The sequence below is a fragment of the Pelmatolapia mariae genome, linkage group LG16_19 (genome assembly GCF_036321145.2).
Source record: "Pelmatolapia mariae isolate MD_Pm_ZW linkage group LG16_19, Pm_UMD_F_2, whole genome shotgun sequence".
NCBI classification, from domain to species: Eukaryota; Metazoa; Chordata; class Actinopteri; order Cichliformes; family Cichlidae; genus Pelmatolapia; species Pelmatolapia mariae.
In genome coordinates, this window is record NC_086241.1 from 22,696,226 (window position 1) to 22,716,000 (window position 19,775).

The following is a 19,775-nucleotide window of genomic DNA, read 5'->3' on the forward strand; positions in this document are numbered from 1 at the left end:
CCTGACATCAGCACAAAAACAAAAGAAAAAATACTACTAAAGATTGAAAAAGAAAATCTTGGCTTGTTTTTGCTAAAGTGACCTATGCGACAAATGAGTACAATCAGTACATGGGGATGAGCACGGGGACTTGCCATGTTTCGTGCGATATGGTTCCCTTGTCTTAGTTCCAGGTTGGTTTGTGCCTCAGCATCGACATCACGAACAGATGTTGCCCTGTGGAGATGAGCAAACAGTTAGCTGTCAGTGTCTTGGCTCCGTCACACACACTCACAAACAGGCACACACACATGCAGGCATGCACCGCAGCTGTGTTGCAATCCTGCTGCAAAAGCAAAAAAAAACAAACAAACAAGAAATTACAAAAAAGCGAGTTCATAAGATTTCAAAAGAGAAAACACATTTTAATTCTTACCAAGACTTAAATTATGCAACAAATGTGTCTCTGCTAAACAGGGATTAAACGCAGTCCAGGGATGTGCAAGTGAAACGAGGCAAGAGCAACAAAATGGCACTGTCCACTGAAGCGCTCGCTAGAGATGAAAGCACAGTGTGGGCTCCCCACTCCCGCCCCTTCTAATCTGTCAACATCTCCCCCATCCCCATATCCCCCTCCCATTACCCCCAACCTGCCCACCCTTGGGCTAGACGTGCACTGTGAAGCTGCATCTATTCAGTCACGTTCCTCACACACTGGTTTTTCTGTGCCCTCTTTGACCTGCCCCCTCGGCTGCCTCAGCCAGCAGAGCAAGGGAAGATTATGCATCACAGACCAATTCGGTGGGAGACCATTTACCACCCGCCAACACAGAGCTTCAGATCAACAAACACTCACACCAGAACACGCACGCACACACAAGCACACAAAAAGAATAGCAGGCAGCAAGAGAAAAGAGACAACTGTGCAAAATTTTAAATAAACCATAGATTTGAAAAATAAATCATAAATTTTAAAAATTAAGTTGACAATAGAAGGGGAAACTTTTTTTAAACCCCAGAGGTAGTGACAAAAAAAGAAAGAAGAAAAAGAAATCTTCATCAAGACCCCCGTTTGTGTGAAACGTCCTTTAATGTCTTGTGTTTAGTATAGATTAGAATTTTCTTAAAGTGCCAGAGTACAACAGGGTTATTGTTGTTGTATTTTTGTAATGATAGGGAAAATGTGAGAAGTTACAAGAGGATGGTTATCAATTATTCATTACTGCAACAAATTCTGAAGACAACAGATTCAACAACTGGTTGCTAAACCTGTGCTTTTCTCAGCTGGGTGCTGATGAGTCCGATTTCAAAAGGGGGAAAAGAACCAAACACGCCTAATTTAATTAATCTGCTGCGAAAGCAAATGTACAGAAACTTTCTGAAGAGCGAGGATTTTTTTTTTAAAGAGCAGTGGCAACCGACGTCAACCCTGTATGTTCATTACTGCCTGAGTGACATCACAATGCCCTGAAAAACAATGTGTCACATACCACACACACACACAAAAGGTTTCAAAGATTTTAATTGCGCAAATGTCAAAATAGAGATATTAATGAAATATTTCGGACCCTTAACGGGTCAAGTGGTATCTTAACACCAACAGAATGGTCTGCTTCATTCAAGAGGCTTTTCCCCTAAAAATTAAAAATGAAATAAAACCATCAAACAGATGAAAGGATGAAAAAAATGTTTAAATTTGATCCCCTTTTCAGGATTTGGGAAATATTTTACTTTGAATTCTGACTCGATTCCTAATTACGGTAATTTCTTTTTCTTTTTTTTCTGAAGGGCAGCCGTGGTAAGCAAGCACACACAGGAGTGCGGTGAGAGACGGTGAGAGAGAAGAGGCTTTAAAGAGGGGAAAAAATGAAGCTTTGCAGAGAAACACGGCCCCTCGATCATTGCAGTAAAACGCCTCTGCGCCTCGCTGCCGCGCCGCTGGCACGCCACTTTTATTGCCGTGACCCGGGGCACATTAATCAGCCTGCTGTGGGCCCCTCGACACGGCTTCTCCCTGTCCCATCCTCCCCCACCACCACCCTAAGCCACAGCTCCGCCGCCAGTCCACCGTCAACATCATCCGCGTCGGAAGCGAAACGGGTAGCGTGTGTGCGAGTTCGTGGGCACAAGCGAGACGGTGTATACGCACGTGTGCACGACCACGTGTTCAGCTGCAGGAGTTTCGTCAGTGCACGCGGACGCTGTTGAGAAATCACATCGCTCCTTCCTCAGCGCGTTTCTCTGCGTGCCGCTCTCAAAAAGCGGATCGTGTTGCGCTTGCACTGAAAAGTCTGCGCTCAACCAGAGCAAACAGCTACAACAGCAGCGGACACAAAACACCCTCATTCAAACCTTTACCAGCGTTTGTCCAAATGGAAGAAAACTTCAGCCGCTAATACAGTAAAATTTCCCCTTGGGGATAAATAAAGTCTTTCTGATTCTGAAACGTTTCCCTTTATCATAAACACATAAATCTGCTGAGCTTCTCTGGAAGGAAAAAACAACAACTTGGAGATCGAGCGTTTTATGACAGTACTATCTCTACCTAGACTATTTTTAGTCAGACTCCCGTTTCTTAGATGAAATGAGCAGCACCAGGGCCGAGATAAGAGGTTGTATCGGGGCAAAAGTCAGGATGAGGCACCTGATAAACGCTGAGGGGGAGAATGCGCGTCTGCGGACTGTCTCCCGCATGAACTTCAGAATTGCACGAAAACGCTAAAGCTTTCTTTCTGCCTCCAAAAGCAGTGCTACATTAGTGGGATATATAGTCATATGTTTATGTTAATATGATAAATGGGGTGGTGTTTGTTTTAGACGCTTTAAAACCTGCTGCTCAGCTCACATCCACATCGCGTGTGCAGGCAGGAAGAGATTAAATCAGGGCCTACAGGCTATCAAGACGCGAGCAGATAAGGTGTCATTAGAACCCTGTAAAATAGGTGTTTGAGGATTTTCCGGGAGTAAGTCCTGACATACTTTCTCACTGTAAGTGGATAGATGGAAAGAAAAAATGAAAAGAAAAGCAGGAGGTGGGAGAGAAGGAAAAAGGCAGCGTGTTGACGCCCAACCCCACTGGCTAAGAATAGTTTGCGCAACAAACAACTCCCGACGGCCGTCCAATCCATCACGCTGGCCTGCAGCAGGCGGAGGGAGGGAGGGGGGGCAGCGGTCGGTGCTGCTGCGTTTATAAACCAGACCGCTGGAGCGCAGCCCCGACGCGCACCATTAAACTGAAAACCACCGGGTGTTTTTTAGCGGAACCTGGTTTCAGCGCTGCGTTTCAACGGAGCAGCTGTAAACAAAGCCGAAGAGACAGACTGATGAAAAAAAGAAGGAGAGAGGGAGGAGAGGAGAGCCAGAAGACAGTCCCGCTTCTCCCTCCTTTCTCCTTTGTTTCCCGTCTCCGATGACAGCGACTTGAACTCTCAGTGACCCGCGGCAGGCGCACCAGAACAAACACCGGCACCACTCATCATTTCCTCCAGGGCTGAGGCCTCTCCCCGCGCAGCGCAGTGGTTGCGTGCATACCAATAACGCGCGGGCGCGCGTGTGTGTGTAGGCCTCATCTCCTTTTAAAAGTTGATAAATGACCGCCTAGAAACGTTTCAGTGAAAGAGCTCGGGACATAAATTAAGCACGGCTGTTCCGTTTTTACGATCAGCCCGCCGCGCGACCCTGTTGTTGAATTTCTCTCAGACTAAACGAGAAAACCGGGCGGCGGGTCTCTGCTGTGCGCCGGGGGAGAATGTAGGCTACATAGGCGCCCTCTCGTTCTTTGTCCCTGGAGCTTTGCCAGACTCTCTGAAGCGGCAGAGCTGCGATCAGCTCTGAAAAAAAAAAGAAAAAAGAAAAAAAATGCACTGTGACGCAGGATAATCTCCGCTGCGACGGGGGTGGGGTGGGGATAAACATGGATTAAATGCGGGCGCGCGCGCACACGCACCCCCACCACCACACACACACGGGATCACCGTGACGGCGGTGTGTTTACGCGCACTCGAAACGAAAGGAATTTTTTGCGCACACGGCGGAGAACATCTGCGGCAAAACACGTGAACAGGTCACCCGATCCCCGGCGTTAACACCCAACACCGTAATGAGCCGGGAAAGGGAAAAAAAAAAAAACTCGGAAGAGAACGCCGGCCCAGTTTTAATGGTTATTGATTATCGGGCCGACGCGTGCCAAATGGACCAATTGATCATCTCAGCGCAGGCTGCGCAATCTATGGAAAGCTGACACGCTGTTTCTCGCTGTAGTTTCAGATTTAACAGAGCTGTGAGCGCAAAGTGGAGGGAGGGGGTGGGGGGTGAGCAGGAGATGGAGGAGATAAATGTTGTGCGGGGACTCGGAGGAGAGGCGCGCTGCTGCCGGAGCGCGGAGCTGGAAGGAGAGATGGCGGCGCCTCTTCAGCTGTCACATTATTAGCGGCGCAGTTGTAAACAAGGGCCCCCCGCGTCCTCCCGGGCCGCTGCACAGCCGCACGCAAGTCGGTGCACGGTTCAGTTCCCCCCCGCAGCAACACGGCCGTCAACAACGGCGACATTGTGAGCCCCCCTCCCCCCTCGCTCTCCCTCCAGTGCTGTCACCAGGGCTCGGGCGGCGGCTGCTGAACTGGCTCTATTCATCCCAGGCCAAATGAGGACTAAATGGCTCTTTATGCCACCAAAGGACCCGATTGTAACAGAGATGCGCATGCACGAGCCGGCCCGCGTTTACCGGAGGTTTTTGGAAACGCTGGCATTGCTTTCATGTGTTTCTGATAAAAGCACATGATGATGAAGGAATGATCCTCTTTCATGTGCCCTCTATTTGTTCGCTACTTTCCAAAGGCTGAAGTTCCAAAGTGTTTTGCGCAGACGGAGACAAGAGGATGTTTTGCCTCTTTTCACACGCGCTGCTTAATTAACTGCGCCCTGTAAATTAGGCCAGACAATCTCTGCTGAAACAATTAAGTGTTTACCCTCACGGTACGACCCACGTGACCACCCTCCCCACCTCGAGGTCAAAAGCTCCGCGGCCGACACAGGCTCGTGCGATGTTACGTGCAGACAGCGGATGACGCATTCCTGGCTTTGAAGACTGTTGGCGTAATAAACTCCTGTCGCTATTAACCTGCTGCGTTGCCAAGAGTCTGTGGGATTTCGTCAGAGATGCCCGAGGCGCAACGCGGTCTAAAAAAGAGAAGGAAAAAAAAGCTTCAAGACCGAGCCTGCAGAGACTAGGGAGGAAGGAGGTGAGGTGTGTCATCATCACTCTGCCGCTAAATCAATCACACCGCGGGCCAGAGCGAGGTCAGCAAACTAAATCCATTCAGAGTGAGATTTAGACTTTAATTACAGCCCACCCTCCCCCCCCCACTCGTTCACGTTACATTAAGCCACCACTGATGACATTTATCAGCGATCGCTGCTGTAAAATAAGCAAATGTCTAAAAAAAAAAAAAACGCTATTAAACCAACATCCCTGGGTCATCGGCGCCAGAAAGCAGCTGCTAGAGGAAAGAATAATGCTATGTGCCCCCCCCCCCCCCGTGTGGGTAAAGCAGTGGAGAGAGGGGGTGGGAGGGTAAGTGACCCGTGAGCTCCAGACCTCGTCGAAACAAAAAGCTCTCTCTCTCAGAGAGAGAGAGCGAGAGGCGGGTGGAGAGGGGAGAGGAGGAGGGAAAGGGGGAGAAAAGGCGGAGGGGAGGGTGGGTTCTCCCGTTTCATCGCGAGGTCCCGGGAGGCCAGCATGGAGCATAGCTTCAATCAAACCGTGACGTCTCCTCCGGGAGCTGCGCAGCGCCTGGAAAACCGATCTCTCCTCGGCTCTCTGCCGTGCCTCCCGCTTTTGTTCACACGCATCTCGCCTCAGCAGCGAGTGCAGCGCCGGCAGCGACGAGCCTGTTGTTTTATATCCATGCGTGTGAGAGACACAAACACACCGACACACACAAAGGAGCGCGACAACAATAAGAGCGCCTTCATATTTCTGTCTGGATGTTTACCGGGACACAGGGCATTTCTTTTGACGAATTCCCCCCCTCCCCCCGACTATTTAGAGCTCGGAAGGTTTGATAAGCAGGAGCGGGTCCCGTGATTGCAATGACACGCTCTCTCTGCTCACAATATTCCCCGCGTGGTCCCTATTGATTCCGGATTAGAAGCGGACAAACACCGGGGGGGTTAATTGGTTTAAAATGGAGGTGGTGAGGGTTGTTTCTATTCTCTTAAAGGCAAGCAGATCTCCAGCCCCCCCCCCCCCCCCCCCCCAGCGCGCGGAGTACTACGCTGACACGCTGTCACACATCATTCAGCGGGACAATAAGTCCGGCAGTCCCCGAGGCTGCTGTTGCCTCCAGGTGAACTGTGCGCCCATCAGTATACACGGACCTCTGCGCTTTTTACAACTGCGGATTTCTCCACGTCTGCCTGCTCAAATGTCTTTAATGCTTCACACATCACTTCCCCACCTCTGCTGATTAAAAACCTGCACATGAATTAGCTATACGTATGCAAGCGAGGTGACGCTGGCAAAGGTGAAAGTAATTAATAAACCCCCTCTTTTCTTTGCACGTTTCTGATTCTAAATGATGTCTAATTAATAAAATTAGCACCAGATGCAATCCTGTTTTGCTAAAGGGGGTTGGGGGGGGGGGGGGTGGCACTGAACCGCACTCTGACAGCTAATGGGCCTTGGCAATACAACACTGTTTGTGGAAGAAGTGTGAAGTCTTCTCGTGTGAAAGAGAGAAAACTCAAGTATGTCAATCTAGCGTAAGCAGCCCTCCCTTTCTGTGTTCCGACACCTGGAAAAGAGATCAGTCCCACACTGACTTCACGGCGCACAGTGGAAAAATGATGCGCAAAACAGTCCGACGAGCTTTCGCTAAAAATAAACTCGGCCCACACAAATGCGAAGTATTTGTTTTAGGCTTCCACGGCGCGCAGCGCTTGGGAACCAGACTCTATTGCAGACGAATCAAACTAAGCAGCCGTCCAAGTTTGTGCAGATAGTGTTTATTCCACGGGGCGCAATGAAATCCGTGCATAACTTTTATTTGGACACCGAGAAAAAAAAATAAACCCAAGTCGGACTAAACCTGAGATCATCACTGAACACACAAGCAAAAGTTGTTGAACAGTTATTTCAATTATAATAGAAGTTAAACTTAAAAATACCCTTTCAGTAAGTAATTAGCCCCACTGTCACGCAAAGTCACATTTAACTTCAAATAAATGCCTTCCAGTTGTCCAGCTTTTGTCTGCCATCCCAAGTAAGATCGACGTTTAATTTAAATATAAACAGCTCTTTTATTCTGACTCAAAGCCACCTGAAACTGACCCCTCCACCCACACCTTTCCAGTGTCCCAACACGAGGTCCTGCTCCTGCAGCCTGCTGGCAGCCGTCAGACGTTCGCGTTATTACAAGCGATTCTTCGACCGTTTATCCTGCGTGGATTGGCTGCTGGGGGCTGAAGTGGTCTTTTCAGTAGCTGCTTCCCTCACTCAGCTCGTCAATGAGCTGGAGCCAGCCAATATGAGGCACATCGATCGTCCTAAGAGAGCGTCCCCTAATTAGTGCATGCGTGGCTCCAGGACAGGCAGCAGGCAGGGCAGCACGGAAGGAAAACTCCCCAGATACGAATCTCTCTCACCGTCTTGTCTGCGGTGGAAAATGTGGTCCGATAACATCAACCTTCTAATAAATGAAAAAAAAAAAACCCACTTCGCATAAACGCTGCTTTGACGCGCGTGAAACGCAGTCTGCGTTGCTCACAGAGAAGCTTCAAAGAATCGCGAGGTAAAAGACGACTCAGTTTGGAACGCATCCAACGCGCCTCGCGGCGCTTATTTTCAATTAAACTGCAATAGTGGAAGAAGCGGATCGCGCCGATTGACGTCGCGCACAACAGCGTGGGGAGGGTGGCGAAAACGATTTTTAAAGTTAGCGCAGTGTAAGTCAGTGGAGTGAGTGTGTGAGTGTGTGTGTGTGTGGGGGGGGGGGGGGGGGGGGGGAGAGAGACGATCGTTACGGGAAGTTTATTATCATTATTATTATTAAGTGTTTGGTTTTTTTTCTTAGTGAAAGCGTCCCGGTGACACATTCTCTGTGCAAGACAGCAGCGCGTATCGGAGCTCCGGGAGGAGGAGGAGATGTGGAGATGGTAGGAAGGGGGGGAGAGATCCAAACTGGCGCTACGACGAGTCTCCGTGCGCAAAGAATAATCCCCTGCATTGCAAAGCCTAGTCATACAGCAAGTGTGCCTGTATGAGTGTAACGCAAAGTCATATCCGAAAACACCTGCAAGACTCGGCGTGTGAGTGGGGAGAGAGCGAGAGACAAAGCGGTTTCCATCAAGTAGACACGAAGGTGAGCGGTGCAGCCCCCGCGTCCCGTCTCTTCCCCCAGCGCTATACCTTTGATGAGACAAGAGATCATCAGCGTCCACTCCGTCCAAACCAAACCTCCCCCGCGACACACACACTCCGCGGCACACCAAAAGCCCCCCCCCACACACACACACACACCGCGGGGATGCCCTCCAACTGAACTGAACTGTGCATAAACGGAGCAGCAGCGCTCGCTCGCCTTTGGCAGGGCGAGGCTGGATTCCGTAACCTTGTTTAGCGCAGAAGCTCCCGTGTGCGCGCACGTACACGCGTACACACACACACACTACCTACCCTCAGCCCCACAGGCACACTCGCGCTCTTCGTCACACAACAGGGTGCGAAAAGCCTGAATAGTCACCTTCGAGGACGGCGCCACTTTCAAGTTCGCTAATCTCTGGGATGTCCTTCTCACCTCTATCAGCTTGACAGGGCAGTTGTTAAAAGGACAAACTCATGCTCGGATAATTGTGTGTGTGTGTGTGTGCGCGCGCGTGTGTGTGTTATTTATCAACCACATGCCACTGCCCCGCCGAAACGCACAAAGACCACCCTATGCGCTATTCTTAGAAGTGGCCGATCCTCTCCCCAGTTTGCGCACAACACTGGACGATCGCGCTTAGATTCAGCCCCACGAGGGGACTGTTTTTAATCAAAAACACACCACATGAAAACACAGGATCATTTAAAACATCTTGGACGTTATACTGCCATTAAAAAAACAGAGCGCTGCACGTTTTCGATCGTCACGCGAGGGATTTCACATCAAAGACACACGTTAAGGAAAATAGGTTCTGATTTGCCATTGATTGCCTCACCTGGTTAATTGGTGCAAGTTCCAACCGTGCTCAGCGCGCCCCAACTCACGCCTTATTTTTTCTTTTCTTCTTTCCCCCCCCCCCTGTTTTTTTTTCCAAGTTAACTGGAAGGGCAGCGATCCGTGCGTACGTAGACTTGCCCGGTCACGGTCCTGTCCGCTGGAGACAGACGATCCCGGCCAGAGGGAGAAAAAAAAACAACTAAAAGTGCCTAACAGGTTACTCACTTGTCATAAAACAAAACAAGTCTTACATATAAAGCTTTGGGTCTTTATTCTTTTGTCTACAAGCAGCTCTCATCCATTCCACTATGTTTCAAGCGGAGTTTTTGCTGCTGAAAATGTCACTTGGGTTTCCATAAAGCAAAAACAAAAAAAGATCCTGCGCCGAGCAAAAACAAACGGCAGGATACAGAGAAATCCACTAAAGAAAATCCGTTAAGGTCCTTTAAGTCGGAGAGCACTGCGCCGTATGGCCCGGACCCCTGAAGGATACAGGTGACGAGGTCGGCGGAATCGCGGAGAAATTAATTCAGCTCGGCCGTACCGCGCAGCAGCGCCATGTTGGGTTTCAGCGGAGCACGCCGTCCTCGGAAAAAGCCCCTTTCTCCAGCTCTCCGTCACTCCATGTCCTCTCCGACAGCGGAATTTGTGTCGCAGAGGGTTTGCTGAAGGTTATTCCGTGTAGCTTTCCGTCCCGCGCGTTTCCTTCGAGGATCGTAGACAACAGCCCGGTCGGAGCCCTCGGTTCGCACCGAGGACGCACGGAGCTGTACGGGGAGTGCCGCACAGAATGGATGAGCGCTGCCGAGACCGTGCGGCTCGTTCCACTCCCACTCGCGCAGCTCTACCCAGAAGGCCAGTCGGGAGACCGCAATTACCATAAGCCTCCAGCTCACGGCACTCACTGCGCGCGCACGCGCAAAGAGAGACACACACACAGAAACACCGACACACACACACGAGAGCCGCCGAAACTCCAAAACAGGAATAGCTGAGGTTTTAACCGAGAATAATTCAGTGATGAAAAATGAAAATAGGTATTTGACTAAAGGAAAAGTTCAATGAAGGACTTGGGTTTCTAGATCTTAATGTGCAGTTTAGTAACAGATACAGGGACATTTATGTTTAAATATATAAAGAGACATAACGAAAAGTTACTTATATGCATGTAAATCTGTTTCTGTCTCTTGATTGAGTGAAGGTAATTAAGATGGCCTGATACTCTAACCTAACCACGCATACATGGGGGGTTATGTTTTTAACAGCAGCATCTTCTTAGCTTCCTTATTTCATCCACATCTTCGTGAATGTTCTAATTGTGACTCCACTGTTTTATTTTCAAATTAAATGCCAGTTTGGTCCCTTTTTTCCCTGAGATGAGATAAGGTAAAATCTGCGAAGCACAAGGCAGTGGAGACACAGAGAGAAGAGGGGGAGAGAGGGGGAAGCTGCTCAAGGCTGGGGCACATCTGTTAAGGCTCCCATGTCAAGTAAAGGAGGAGGAGGCTATGAATATCAAGCCTGAGGTGTGTGGATCGTGTGCCTGCATGGGTGTGTGTGTGTGTAGGGGAGAGAGAGAGAGAGAGAGCTCCAGGCAGAAAGAGAGGAAAGCCAACAGACAGACACACAGACAGAAAGACAGTCAGACAGACAGAAGCAGAGTAGGAGTAGGAAAAGAGGGAGACTTGGCAATGGAAGGTCTGGCTGCATTTGCCACAGCTGTTGAAAGTAGGAGTTAAACCAGACAGTCACACACAAATAAACAAAGCTCACAGAGCACTCACATATGGACGCGTTTAGAAGCTCAACTCATCGCAAAGGCCAAAAGTTTGGCGTCAGAGGCACGTGGAATTGAGAGAAGGGCTTCTTCTGTGAAATGAAAAGAAAAGGTAGCTGGGTAGGCGCACAACAAGAGCACTGCTTTTTCAGGCTGGACATAACTCGAGGTGAAAAAGCCATGGTGCAAGTTTCTATTGCGGGCAATTTAAAGAGCCTTTTATTTTTTATTTTTTCTCCCAAACCTAAATAACTTCAGGGTGAACTGCCGGGCACGTTTGCTCTGATCAGCTCCACCTGTACCTCTCAAAAATGAGACCTATCCCACTGCAACCACAGCTGCTAAACCACAAGACAGCTGAGCCCCGTGTTCACACTTAACCAACTCGATGTGAAAGCGACGTTTGCGAGGTGTTAAAATCATTGTCATTCGCGTTGAAATGTTTAATCAATAGGAAAAATGGTTTAATTGCTTTTTATTCCTCTTTTTTTTTTGGTCAACAACCTATAAAATCATGCATCTCAGCCAACATCTGGCAAGAAGTGGGGCAGGGGGGTTACTCTGCTCAGTCTCAGCTGGTTAAACCTCTCTGCAGTTCCTTCCTTCATTTTATGACCACATATGTACAACCAGACACACTTTTTTTTTAACACTTCTTTTTCGCCTGTGTGTCTTCAGACAAATGAAAAAGCTTCAGTTAGTGAGCTGTCTATGCTGGTGCTGCTGTACAACAAGGCTGCATTCAGAATAATTTCAGCATAGCATGAAAAAAACGCCTTGCTTCACTTAAATGATGCTTGTCCACTGATGCACCAGGTGTTGCCCTGCAGAACCTGAAAAAGTATAATCAATTCAATGTAGATTGATTTGTACAGGACCAAGTCACAAGAACAGTTGTCTCAAGGTAGTTTATATTGTAAGATAAAGACCTTCAAAGAAAAGGGAAAGTGCCAAACAATCAGATGATACCCTGTGAGTGAGCACTTGGCAACAGCGAGAAGGAAAAACTCCCTTTTAACAGGAAAAAATCTCTGTCAGAAGCAGGCTCGGGGAAGGGAAAGCTGTCTGCCTTGAGCAGTTGATGGTGAGAGAAGAGAGACAGGAAAACATTCATAAAGAAGCAGAAAAAGTCTGACAAAGAAATCTAAATCTGAGTCAGCTTTTATCAGATAAAGTAGCACGGGACTGAGTCATGCACTGTTGTTGACATAACTCTAAAGCTGCTGCAACAAGACTCCAATCAAATCACTACTGCTGTGACTGCAAAATGAAGCCATACTCTGACATTTAAGTTGTCATTTAAGTTCACGGGCCACATTTAGAACATAAACTAAAATTTCATCTAGAGTGGGCTCTATTCACTTCAGTTTTATTTTGTTTGCATAAGGCCAAATCACAAGCGCAGGCGTTTAAAGGCACTTCACACTGTAAGGTAAAGATAATACAATAATACAGAGAAAATCCTAACAATCAGACGATCCCCATATGAGCAAGGGCTTGGTGACAGTGATAAGAAAAAAAACCCTTTTAACAGGAAGAAACCTGTAGCAGAACCAGGCTCAGTGAGGGGCAGCCATCCACTGCAACTGGTTTGGTGTGATGGGAGAGAGACAGTACAAAGACACACTGTGGAACATTAATGAGAACTATTGATTAAACACAGAAAGTGGAGTATAAACACGTAGTGAGTGAAAAGAGGTGGGTGAAGAAGAAATTTTCAGTGCATCGTGGGAAGCCCCCAGCAGCTCAGACCTACTGCAGTGTAACTAAGGGAGGATTCAGGGTCACCAGATCCAACCTTAACTATAATCTTTATCAAAAAGGAAAGTTTTAAGCCTAATCTTACAAGCAGAGAGTGTGTCTATCTCCTAAACCCAAACTGGGAGCTGGTTCCACAAAAGAGGAACAGCCTTAAATGTGTTAAGAAACAGAAGTATGATGGGCTCTTTGCTCTCATTACAATGAAACACTACCGTCATGACCCAGTGAAACACGTGGGCACGGCCCTATGGTGTAACCACTGCTATGGTAGGCCGTGGTTATTATCTTTGTAAGCAGGAAAGTTTGAAAAATGAAAATGATTCAGACCTCTTGTTTGGATTGCAACACAACACTTCCTGGTGCAGGAAAAAGAAAAATGCAATGAGAAGTCCTGACATCCTCCTCTGCCTTTCATTTGAAATCTTCACACTTTGGACAGATTTGGACCTTTTAGCGGACCACTTCTGAGCCCACAGGCCGCATGCTTGGCACCTTTGACCTTGAAGGTTAACGATGACAGAAAGCTTCACTGCCACAGAGCAGGTTCACGTCACGGTTTCCCAGGAGCTGTTGCCCACTCCTATTTCACCAGCCGGCGAGGATGTAGCTTGTCGTTCAAATACCTCACTTAGGAGAGGCTGAACAGGAGCTGCTGACAGATGGGACCGTGTGTAACACATAACACACACCATCCAATAGACTTTTCATGTTGGTTTTAGGAGCATGACAATGAATGGATTACATTAAACAAGAATAGAAGAATTAGGCAATATTTGAGTCTTTCTTAAGAAAAAAAGAAGAAGATAATGAACTTGGCTGAATGAGACTTGTAAGATAAACTTTAACGTTCAGTCACTGCTGGTGGTGTTTTGCTTTCTCCTCCACTTTTCCTGTGGATCTAAGGGAGGTAACGGAATTGCAATAACATTTTGAAAAAAAGGCCCAGGACGCACAATAATCTTTTTATTCCATCAAACACAGCAAGCCGAGACTCTAAACTACGCATTCTGGACTATCCTGGTTAAGATGTATTATTTATGTAGTTACAAGCGGCAGCTGGCATGTGACAAACTGCCCTCGTAGCTCTGTAGCCAGATTTCGGTTCTGCTAAAATGTTTCTTTCCAGGCTAAAGAAATATGCCAACGTTTATTTCCCCCCACTACATATAACACCATCTTTAGCCTTGGCAAAGTGAGTGTCATGCTCTACACGTTCAGCCACATTGCACCATATGTCCCATTTACTTCTGCTGCCCAGATTTTTGCAGGTAGGATCCAACCTGGCAACCCTGAGATCTCCTAGCAAACCACGGGCTGTTTGTGTTGTTAGTGTAAATACTGGCTTATAAAGAGATTCGACGGGCTACTTTTCAGAACTGTCCAACCGTCCCAACAGTATGCTTTATTATGAGCCTCCATTTAATACAAAGTCACCAAGAAGGCTCTCAGGAAGATCGTTTACAAATATGGAAAACCTACAGTGCTCACGTGACAGAGTCTAGAGTCAGGAAAAAGGAAGTCAGAGGGCATTTTGGAAAGACAGACATCACTGCACACACCCTCCTCTCTCTCCTCTCCCCCTCCAGCTCTGACTCGAGGGGCGCTGATGGCAAGTGGCTCTCTCCATCACTCACTGGGAAACTGGATTAGGATGAATATTGCTGGGAGAAACCGCAGGGCAAACCAGATTTCTGGCGCTGGACACAAAAACACACAGCTGCAGCTCCAGAAAAACACCTTCGCTGACAGAGAGTCTGAGGGAGACACATAAACAGGTCTGGGGAGAGCGAGTCCAGCCCTTTTTTTCTTTTTTCATAATGGCCTCACTTTTATGGCTGTGTGTGAACTTTGCGGTTTGAAAAGCCAGCCCCGAGAACAGCATGTGCCTTTGAAAACCCTCTCAGTGGATGAGAGTGACAAAAACATCCCGCTTTAAACCGTGATGCCTTCCTCTCACTGCCATTTTATGTCATGTCAGAGAAGCACGCATGTAACGTGTGCATCTTGTTAAAAGAACCAAAACAGCGTGATCACACACACGCGCAGACACAGATGCATCCTGGTGTGGAAAGTGCTGCACTCTGGGGGGTCACAGCGATCCAGCCATCTGCTGTTGCAATCAGACACTGAAGCAGCAGCGGCCTGGCAAAACACGCAGTTCGCATGGTGAGTTCACATGTGCACCTTCGGCGCACGTTTTGTCAGATGCCTAAAAACGGAGACATAAAGCCACACAGCGCCGACACACATTTTTTTTAAAGGGGGGCTCACTGCCAACACACACGCACGCACAAACACACACAGACGCACACACTCCAGTTAGGCAGGCGGGCTCAGATTGCAGGAAGCTCTTTGCACGCAGCTCAGTCCACAGCAGCCGGTACTAATCAGCACAATCCACCTGCAGATCGTTATGGATCGCTTACTGCAACTCACACACAGAAACTTGCCTGAACACTCGCTAGCACGCACAAGCCCGGACATGTGCACGTGTGCAATCAATAGATCTATGCTCGCTTGCAGCACGCCGTTCACGACAGTCCACACTCACTGATGTTTTTGCTTTGTTCGAGTTCACCTTAAAAACGGTGACTGCGCTTAAGCGTGGACACCTGGGGGGGGGGGGGGGGGGGCTCATTTGCATATCTAATAACTAATCGTGACTTTTTTTTCCTTTTCTTCTCCTTCCTAAGTGTAAGGCCCCGCCATCAGTTACTTTTGTCTAATCTGCAATTCAAAGCTCCGCGGTTCGTGCGAGGACTCGAAATGCGCTCTGATACAGGCTACCGAAATATCAACACAGAAGCCGCTCTCTCTCTCTTCCTCTGTGCCACACCAGCGCACGATCACGAGCGCGCGCACACGCTCTGGCACGCACATCCGCGCACCGCTTCCCCCCCACCCCGGTGTTGTAGGGCTAACCGGTTCCCCACAGGCGCGCCACGCTGTGTTAGCGCGGCCTCACCGGGGATAATTACAGCCTGGCGCGGCAGGGCGAGCGTGGCTCCGAGCCAAAACGCTGCTGCTCGCGAGAGAAGCAGAGCGAGCTAGAGAGAGAGAATAATTGGAGCGCTGAGAGACATTAACCTATAGATTAAGCCCTAATCAATAGGGCTGCTAAATTCATCGATGCGATCAATCAGTGGGCTCATGACATAAAAAAAATGCGATCCCTGTCACGCATTTCTTATTTCGACCTTGGATGGGGGGGTGGTGGTGGGGGCAGGGGGGGGGGGATTAGAAACGGCAATCCCCGCTTCCAAATGCGCGCGCATAGAACACTGAACAGACCCGTCTCCCTCTCTCGCTCTTTTTTTTTGGAGAATATGAAAACCTTCAAACGAACCTTATCTGAGAGGAAGGAGAAGCGGTGGCGGCTCTCAGCAGCGCAGCACAAGAAAGATCTCCCCCTCCCTGCCTTCCCTCCTCCTCATCCTCCCCTCCTTCTCTCTCGTCTGTCGGCCTCTGTCGAGTTCCGCTCATAACCTCGCCACCCACCCTCCCAGTTCCCCGCCTCTGCCTGCTTTCCGCTGCTGGCTGGGAGCGCACACACACACGCGCGCGCGCACGGAAACACGCACACACCTCTTTATAGCTCTCTCTCGCTCTGACACGCACCCACAAGCATGCACACACACACACACAGACACACACACAGACACACAGGCAGGCAGCGTCAATAAAAAGCCCAGCGCTGTGAGAGGCCGCCGGCACTCCACTCCCCCCTCCTGCCACTGCGATTAGCGGAGGCTGGCTGGCTGGGGAGAGGCGCCCCTCTGTTATCTGGGGCGGTGGCAGCCTGTGTGTGTGTTGAGAGAGAGCGAGGGTAGAGAAAGAGATTAATTTAACTCTTTCGGGGCCGGATCGCAGCGCTTGAAGCGCCGCTCGCTGCTGCACTGTGCTCAGGCAGCAGCAGTAGCGGGCCTGCAGTCGACACGCTGGGAGATAGGGACGTTAAACAGACGATTCGCAAGCGACAGCTATAAATAGGAAAGATCGCGGCCACCGAGGTCACGTCATTGGTGGTGTTTCTCGAATTTCAGGGGATTATTCGAGTCACACACAGGCAGGTTTTCTGCACAGCTTATACTGATATTTTTGGACCAAATCCTCAGAGGTTAAAATGAAAAACCTGAAAGGATCGTGCAGCCTGTTGGCAGCACTAGGAGAGACTGCATGCGATGTTTAGATTATAGGGCTGGAACAATGACGCCTGGTCGATTAACTGATCGACAGAAAAGAAGCAAAGCTGCTTCTGGCTTTGTGTGTTTGCGTTGGGGAGGCAACACAAATATTAGATATAAGGATCTGGGGCTATGCGTGATGGTGAGGGGCGTTTGGACTATTTTCTAGTACATTATACTGAATTCCGAGTGGATGCAGCTTTTTTGTTTGTTTTCAAAATTCCCTTAATGTACTAATTTGGTCTGTGGCTAGAACTTCGTAGGTATCTCAGTGCCTTCTCGTAATATGACGCGATTTTGTCAAAGCCGTTACGCAGAAGGTGACCTTCGACATCTCGACGCAGCAGTCGTGACTGCAATGGCAGAGAGATTAGGGTCCAATTTTTTTAGTGGCAGGCCTGTCCTCCTGCAGACCAAGGCTCGCGTCCCGTTTTTAACGCTTTTTTTCCTGATTGGTTTTAGCGCTAAAAACTACTTGGTTAGATTAAGGCAAGGATCGTGGTTCCGTGTAAAACCCGCCCCTTCAAACTGGTAACCCTGTGCGTTAAAAATGAGTTGGGAACGAGCGACCATCTCAGCGCTTTACGCACAGAAGCCAAAGGACACTGTTCGTTAATGATCCGTGCCAGCAGTCAAAATAACACCCCCTGAGAAGAGAACCGGCTGAGTCGAAGCATCTGGGGGAAATTGGTCATTTCAGCTTTTACGAAATCCTGGTTCATACTCTAAATGGAACCTGATGGTATCTGTCACATAAGTGGATTCACATTTGTGTAGACACTGAATCATTTTGTTCCAAACTGCACTGTGATTGGGCAAATCCGTCTCGTTTTTAGTGACGTCTGGAAAAACCACGTGGAACATACACTTAGAGCATTTTCACATTTCGATATCTTAATAAAGCTGCGCTCCCCAAAAATAGAATTTTGGTATTTGGTGATATTTGTTCTGTATTTACAGTTTGATCAGATCTGCTCTGAGCAAATGATCACAGACCCAAGGTCAGCGTTAAGAGGACCTGAGGATTTTGCACACTCTTCTTCTAGATATTTAAGCCCTCGACAACAACACCAATACCAACACCTTAAAAAAAGAGACTAGGCTAAAATCCATCTTTTGTGCCCATATACAGAGATCAAAAACCGAGTAGTTTCTTACTCTTACAGCAGAGTAAGAAACTTTCGCAGCTGCTACTCTGGTTTTGCCAGATTTGATGACCATGCGTGAAAGACAGTTTTAAGATTTTTGTACACTGCATTCAACTTTTATAGCATTTGGTATTGTTTTTATGACCACAAAAAAATGGCCACATTAACCTGTTGGTTGACCACCTGGGCAAAAAGTTAATAATAATAAGAAGGGGGTAGGGGTCTTGCACTGGGCCACTTTATAATCCAAATGACCACAAATTGAGAGGCATAGGGGGAAAGGAGCCCAGTTTACAGGTTTCTCTACATTTGCAACAACTTCCACTCAATTATTTAGATCAGTCATGCTGTAATCTCCTCATTAACCTTCTCCAGCCTTTTTTTTTTTTTTTTTTTACTGTAAGCAGCCAGTGAGCTGGTATTAGGAAGTTATACCCTCCCCCAACGATGCCTGTAAATACTGCCGGGGCTCTAAAAAAACAAAACAAAAAAACAACAACAACAAAAAAAAAAAAACAGCAGACAGGGCTCCCTGTGGAAGCAGAGCAGAGCAGCCACAAACACCCATCAGGACTGCCTGCCTGCCTCCCTTTGGCTCAGAGGTGACAGAGCTCCAGCTTGTTTTTCAGCGTCTGCTGCTGCGCTGTCGCCTCTCCCCTCTCTCTCCACTTCTCCTCTCCTCTCTGTTTCTGTGCGTCACAGCTAGGTCATGGCCGGACTCCAACAATGGCTCCGGTTTCTCGAGCCACACACACGCACACACACATACGCACACACACAAAGGCACCAGGAGCACACAAACACTGATCTGACAAATGATAGGGTGGCGAGGCGAGGCGAGCTAATAGTAGGCAGTGCGCCTGCTGACATGCCCGTGGGCCGCGGGTGTTAAATTGTATCCAATTACGGCGCATGCGACGATATGAGGGGGGAATAATAATTCTTCTTGCGTGACAGGGAGATTCGCTTATTTCACGGGATCTTTATATGAAGTGGGGGCGCAGGGCTCGATGTGTTCACACGTTTGTGGGCAAGCTGTGTTGTCTATGCACGTGGAGGAAAAAGATCTGGTTTTCCGGAGGACACGTTGCCCATGTTCCATTAATCAAAATCCAGTTAACAACGTTTGGAGATGGGCAGGGTCCGGTAGAGTCCGACCAATAATTAATATCCATTATTTAAGCAGGCCCTGCCTAAAACATGTCTGAATGTACATACACACGTAAACAGACAAACACTTTGCAGGCAGGCAAGTGGGAATGAGGAATGGCATCAATGTGAAAATGAAATAAACAGGCCTAGTCTCAGCTTTGTTATGAAATGTCTCTCCTGCTCATTTATTTGATGGAGTGCGCAGTCAAATCAAGCGAGCAACAGTGCCAAGAGGGGGGGGGGGCAAGGTGCCAGTGTGGGTGATACGGTGGTGTGATTGTGAACTGCAAAGTTTCACCCAGGTGTGGCTGACACTCGGCAGAAAAGATTTAAAACAAAAAGGTCAAGAGTTGGTTTTCGTAGTTCAGTTTGGCAAAGACGGAGCTGACGGCTGGGAGAGATCCCACCGTCATGAAGGCTTGAAACCAGAAAAAACCAAATGGGCTGTGGAAGAGCATAGCAGGTGGTTCATGCTATTAGCCTGACAATCAGCGACACTGTTCCTTACTTCAAAACAGGCTGGCAGAGGCACCTTAAAGAAACAAATAAAAAAAAATAATAAAAAAGTATCCGTGTG

The 19,775-nt window shown here is 48.3% G+C and overlaps 1 protein-coding gene across 2 annotated transcripts in view; it reads right to left on the bottom strand.

Annotated features, from left to right (window-relative positions):
* The window catches only part of bcor (BCL6 corepressor), a 32,665-nt gene extending 23,472 nt beyond the window's left edge, over nt 1-9,193 (bottom strand). For both annotated transcript variants that reach the window (XM_063497310.1, XM_065472055.1), the window contains exons 1-2: nt 9,175-9,193; nt 135-216 (exon numbers count right to left, since the gene is read on the bottom strand). In XM_063497310.1, coding sequence (XP_063353380.1) covers nt 135-137 — 3 coding nt within the window. In that variant the 5' untranslated portion in view covers nt 138-216; nt 9,175-9,193. The remainder of the gene's footprint in view (nt 1-134; nt 217-9,174) is intronic.
* Between the last annotated feature and the right edge of the window lie 10,582 nt (nt 9,194-19,775).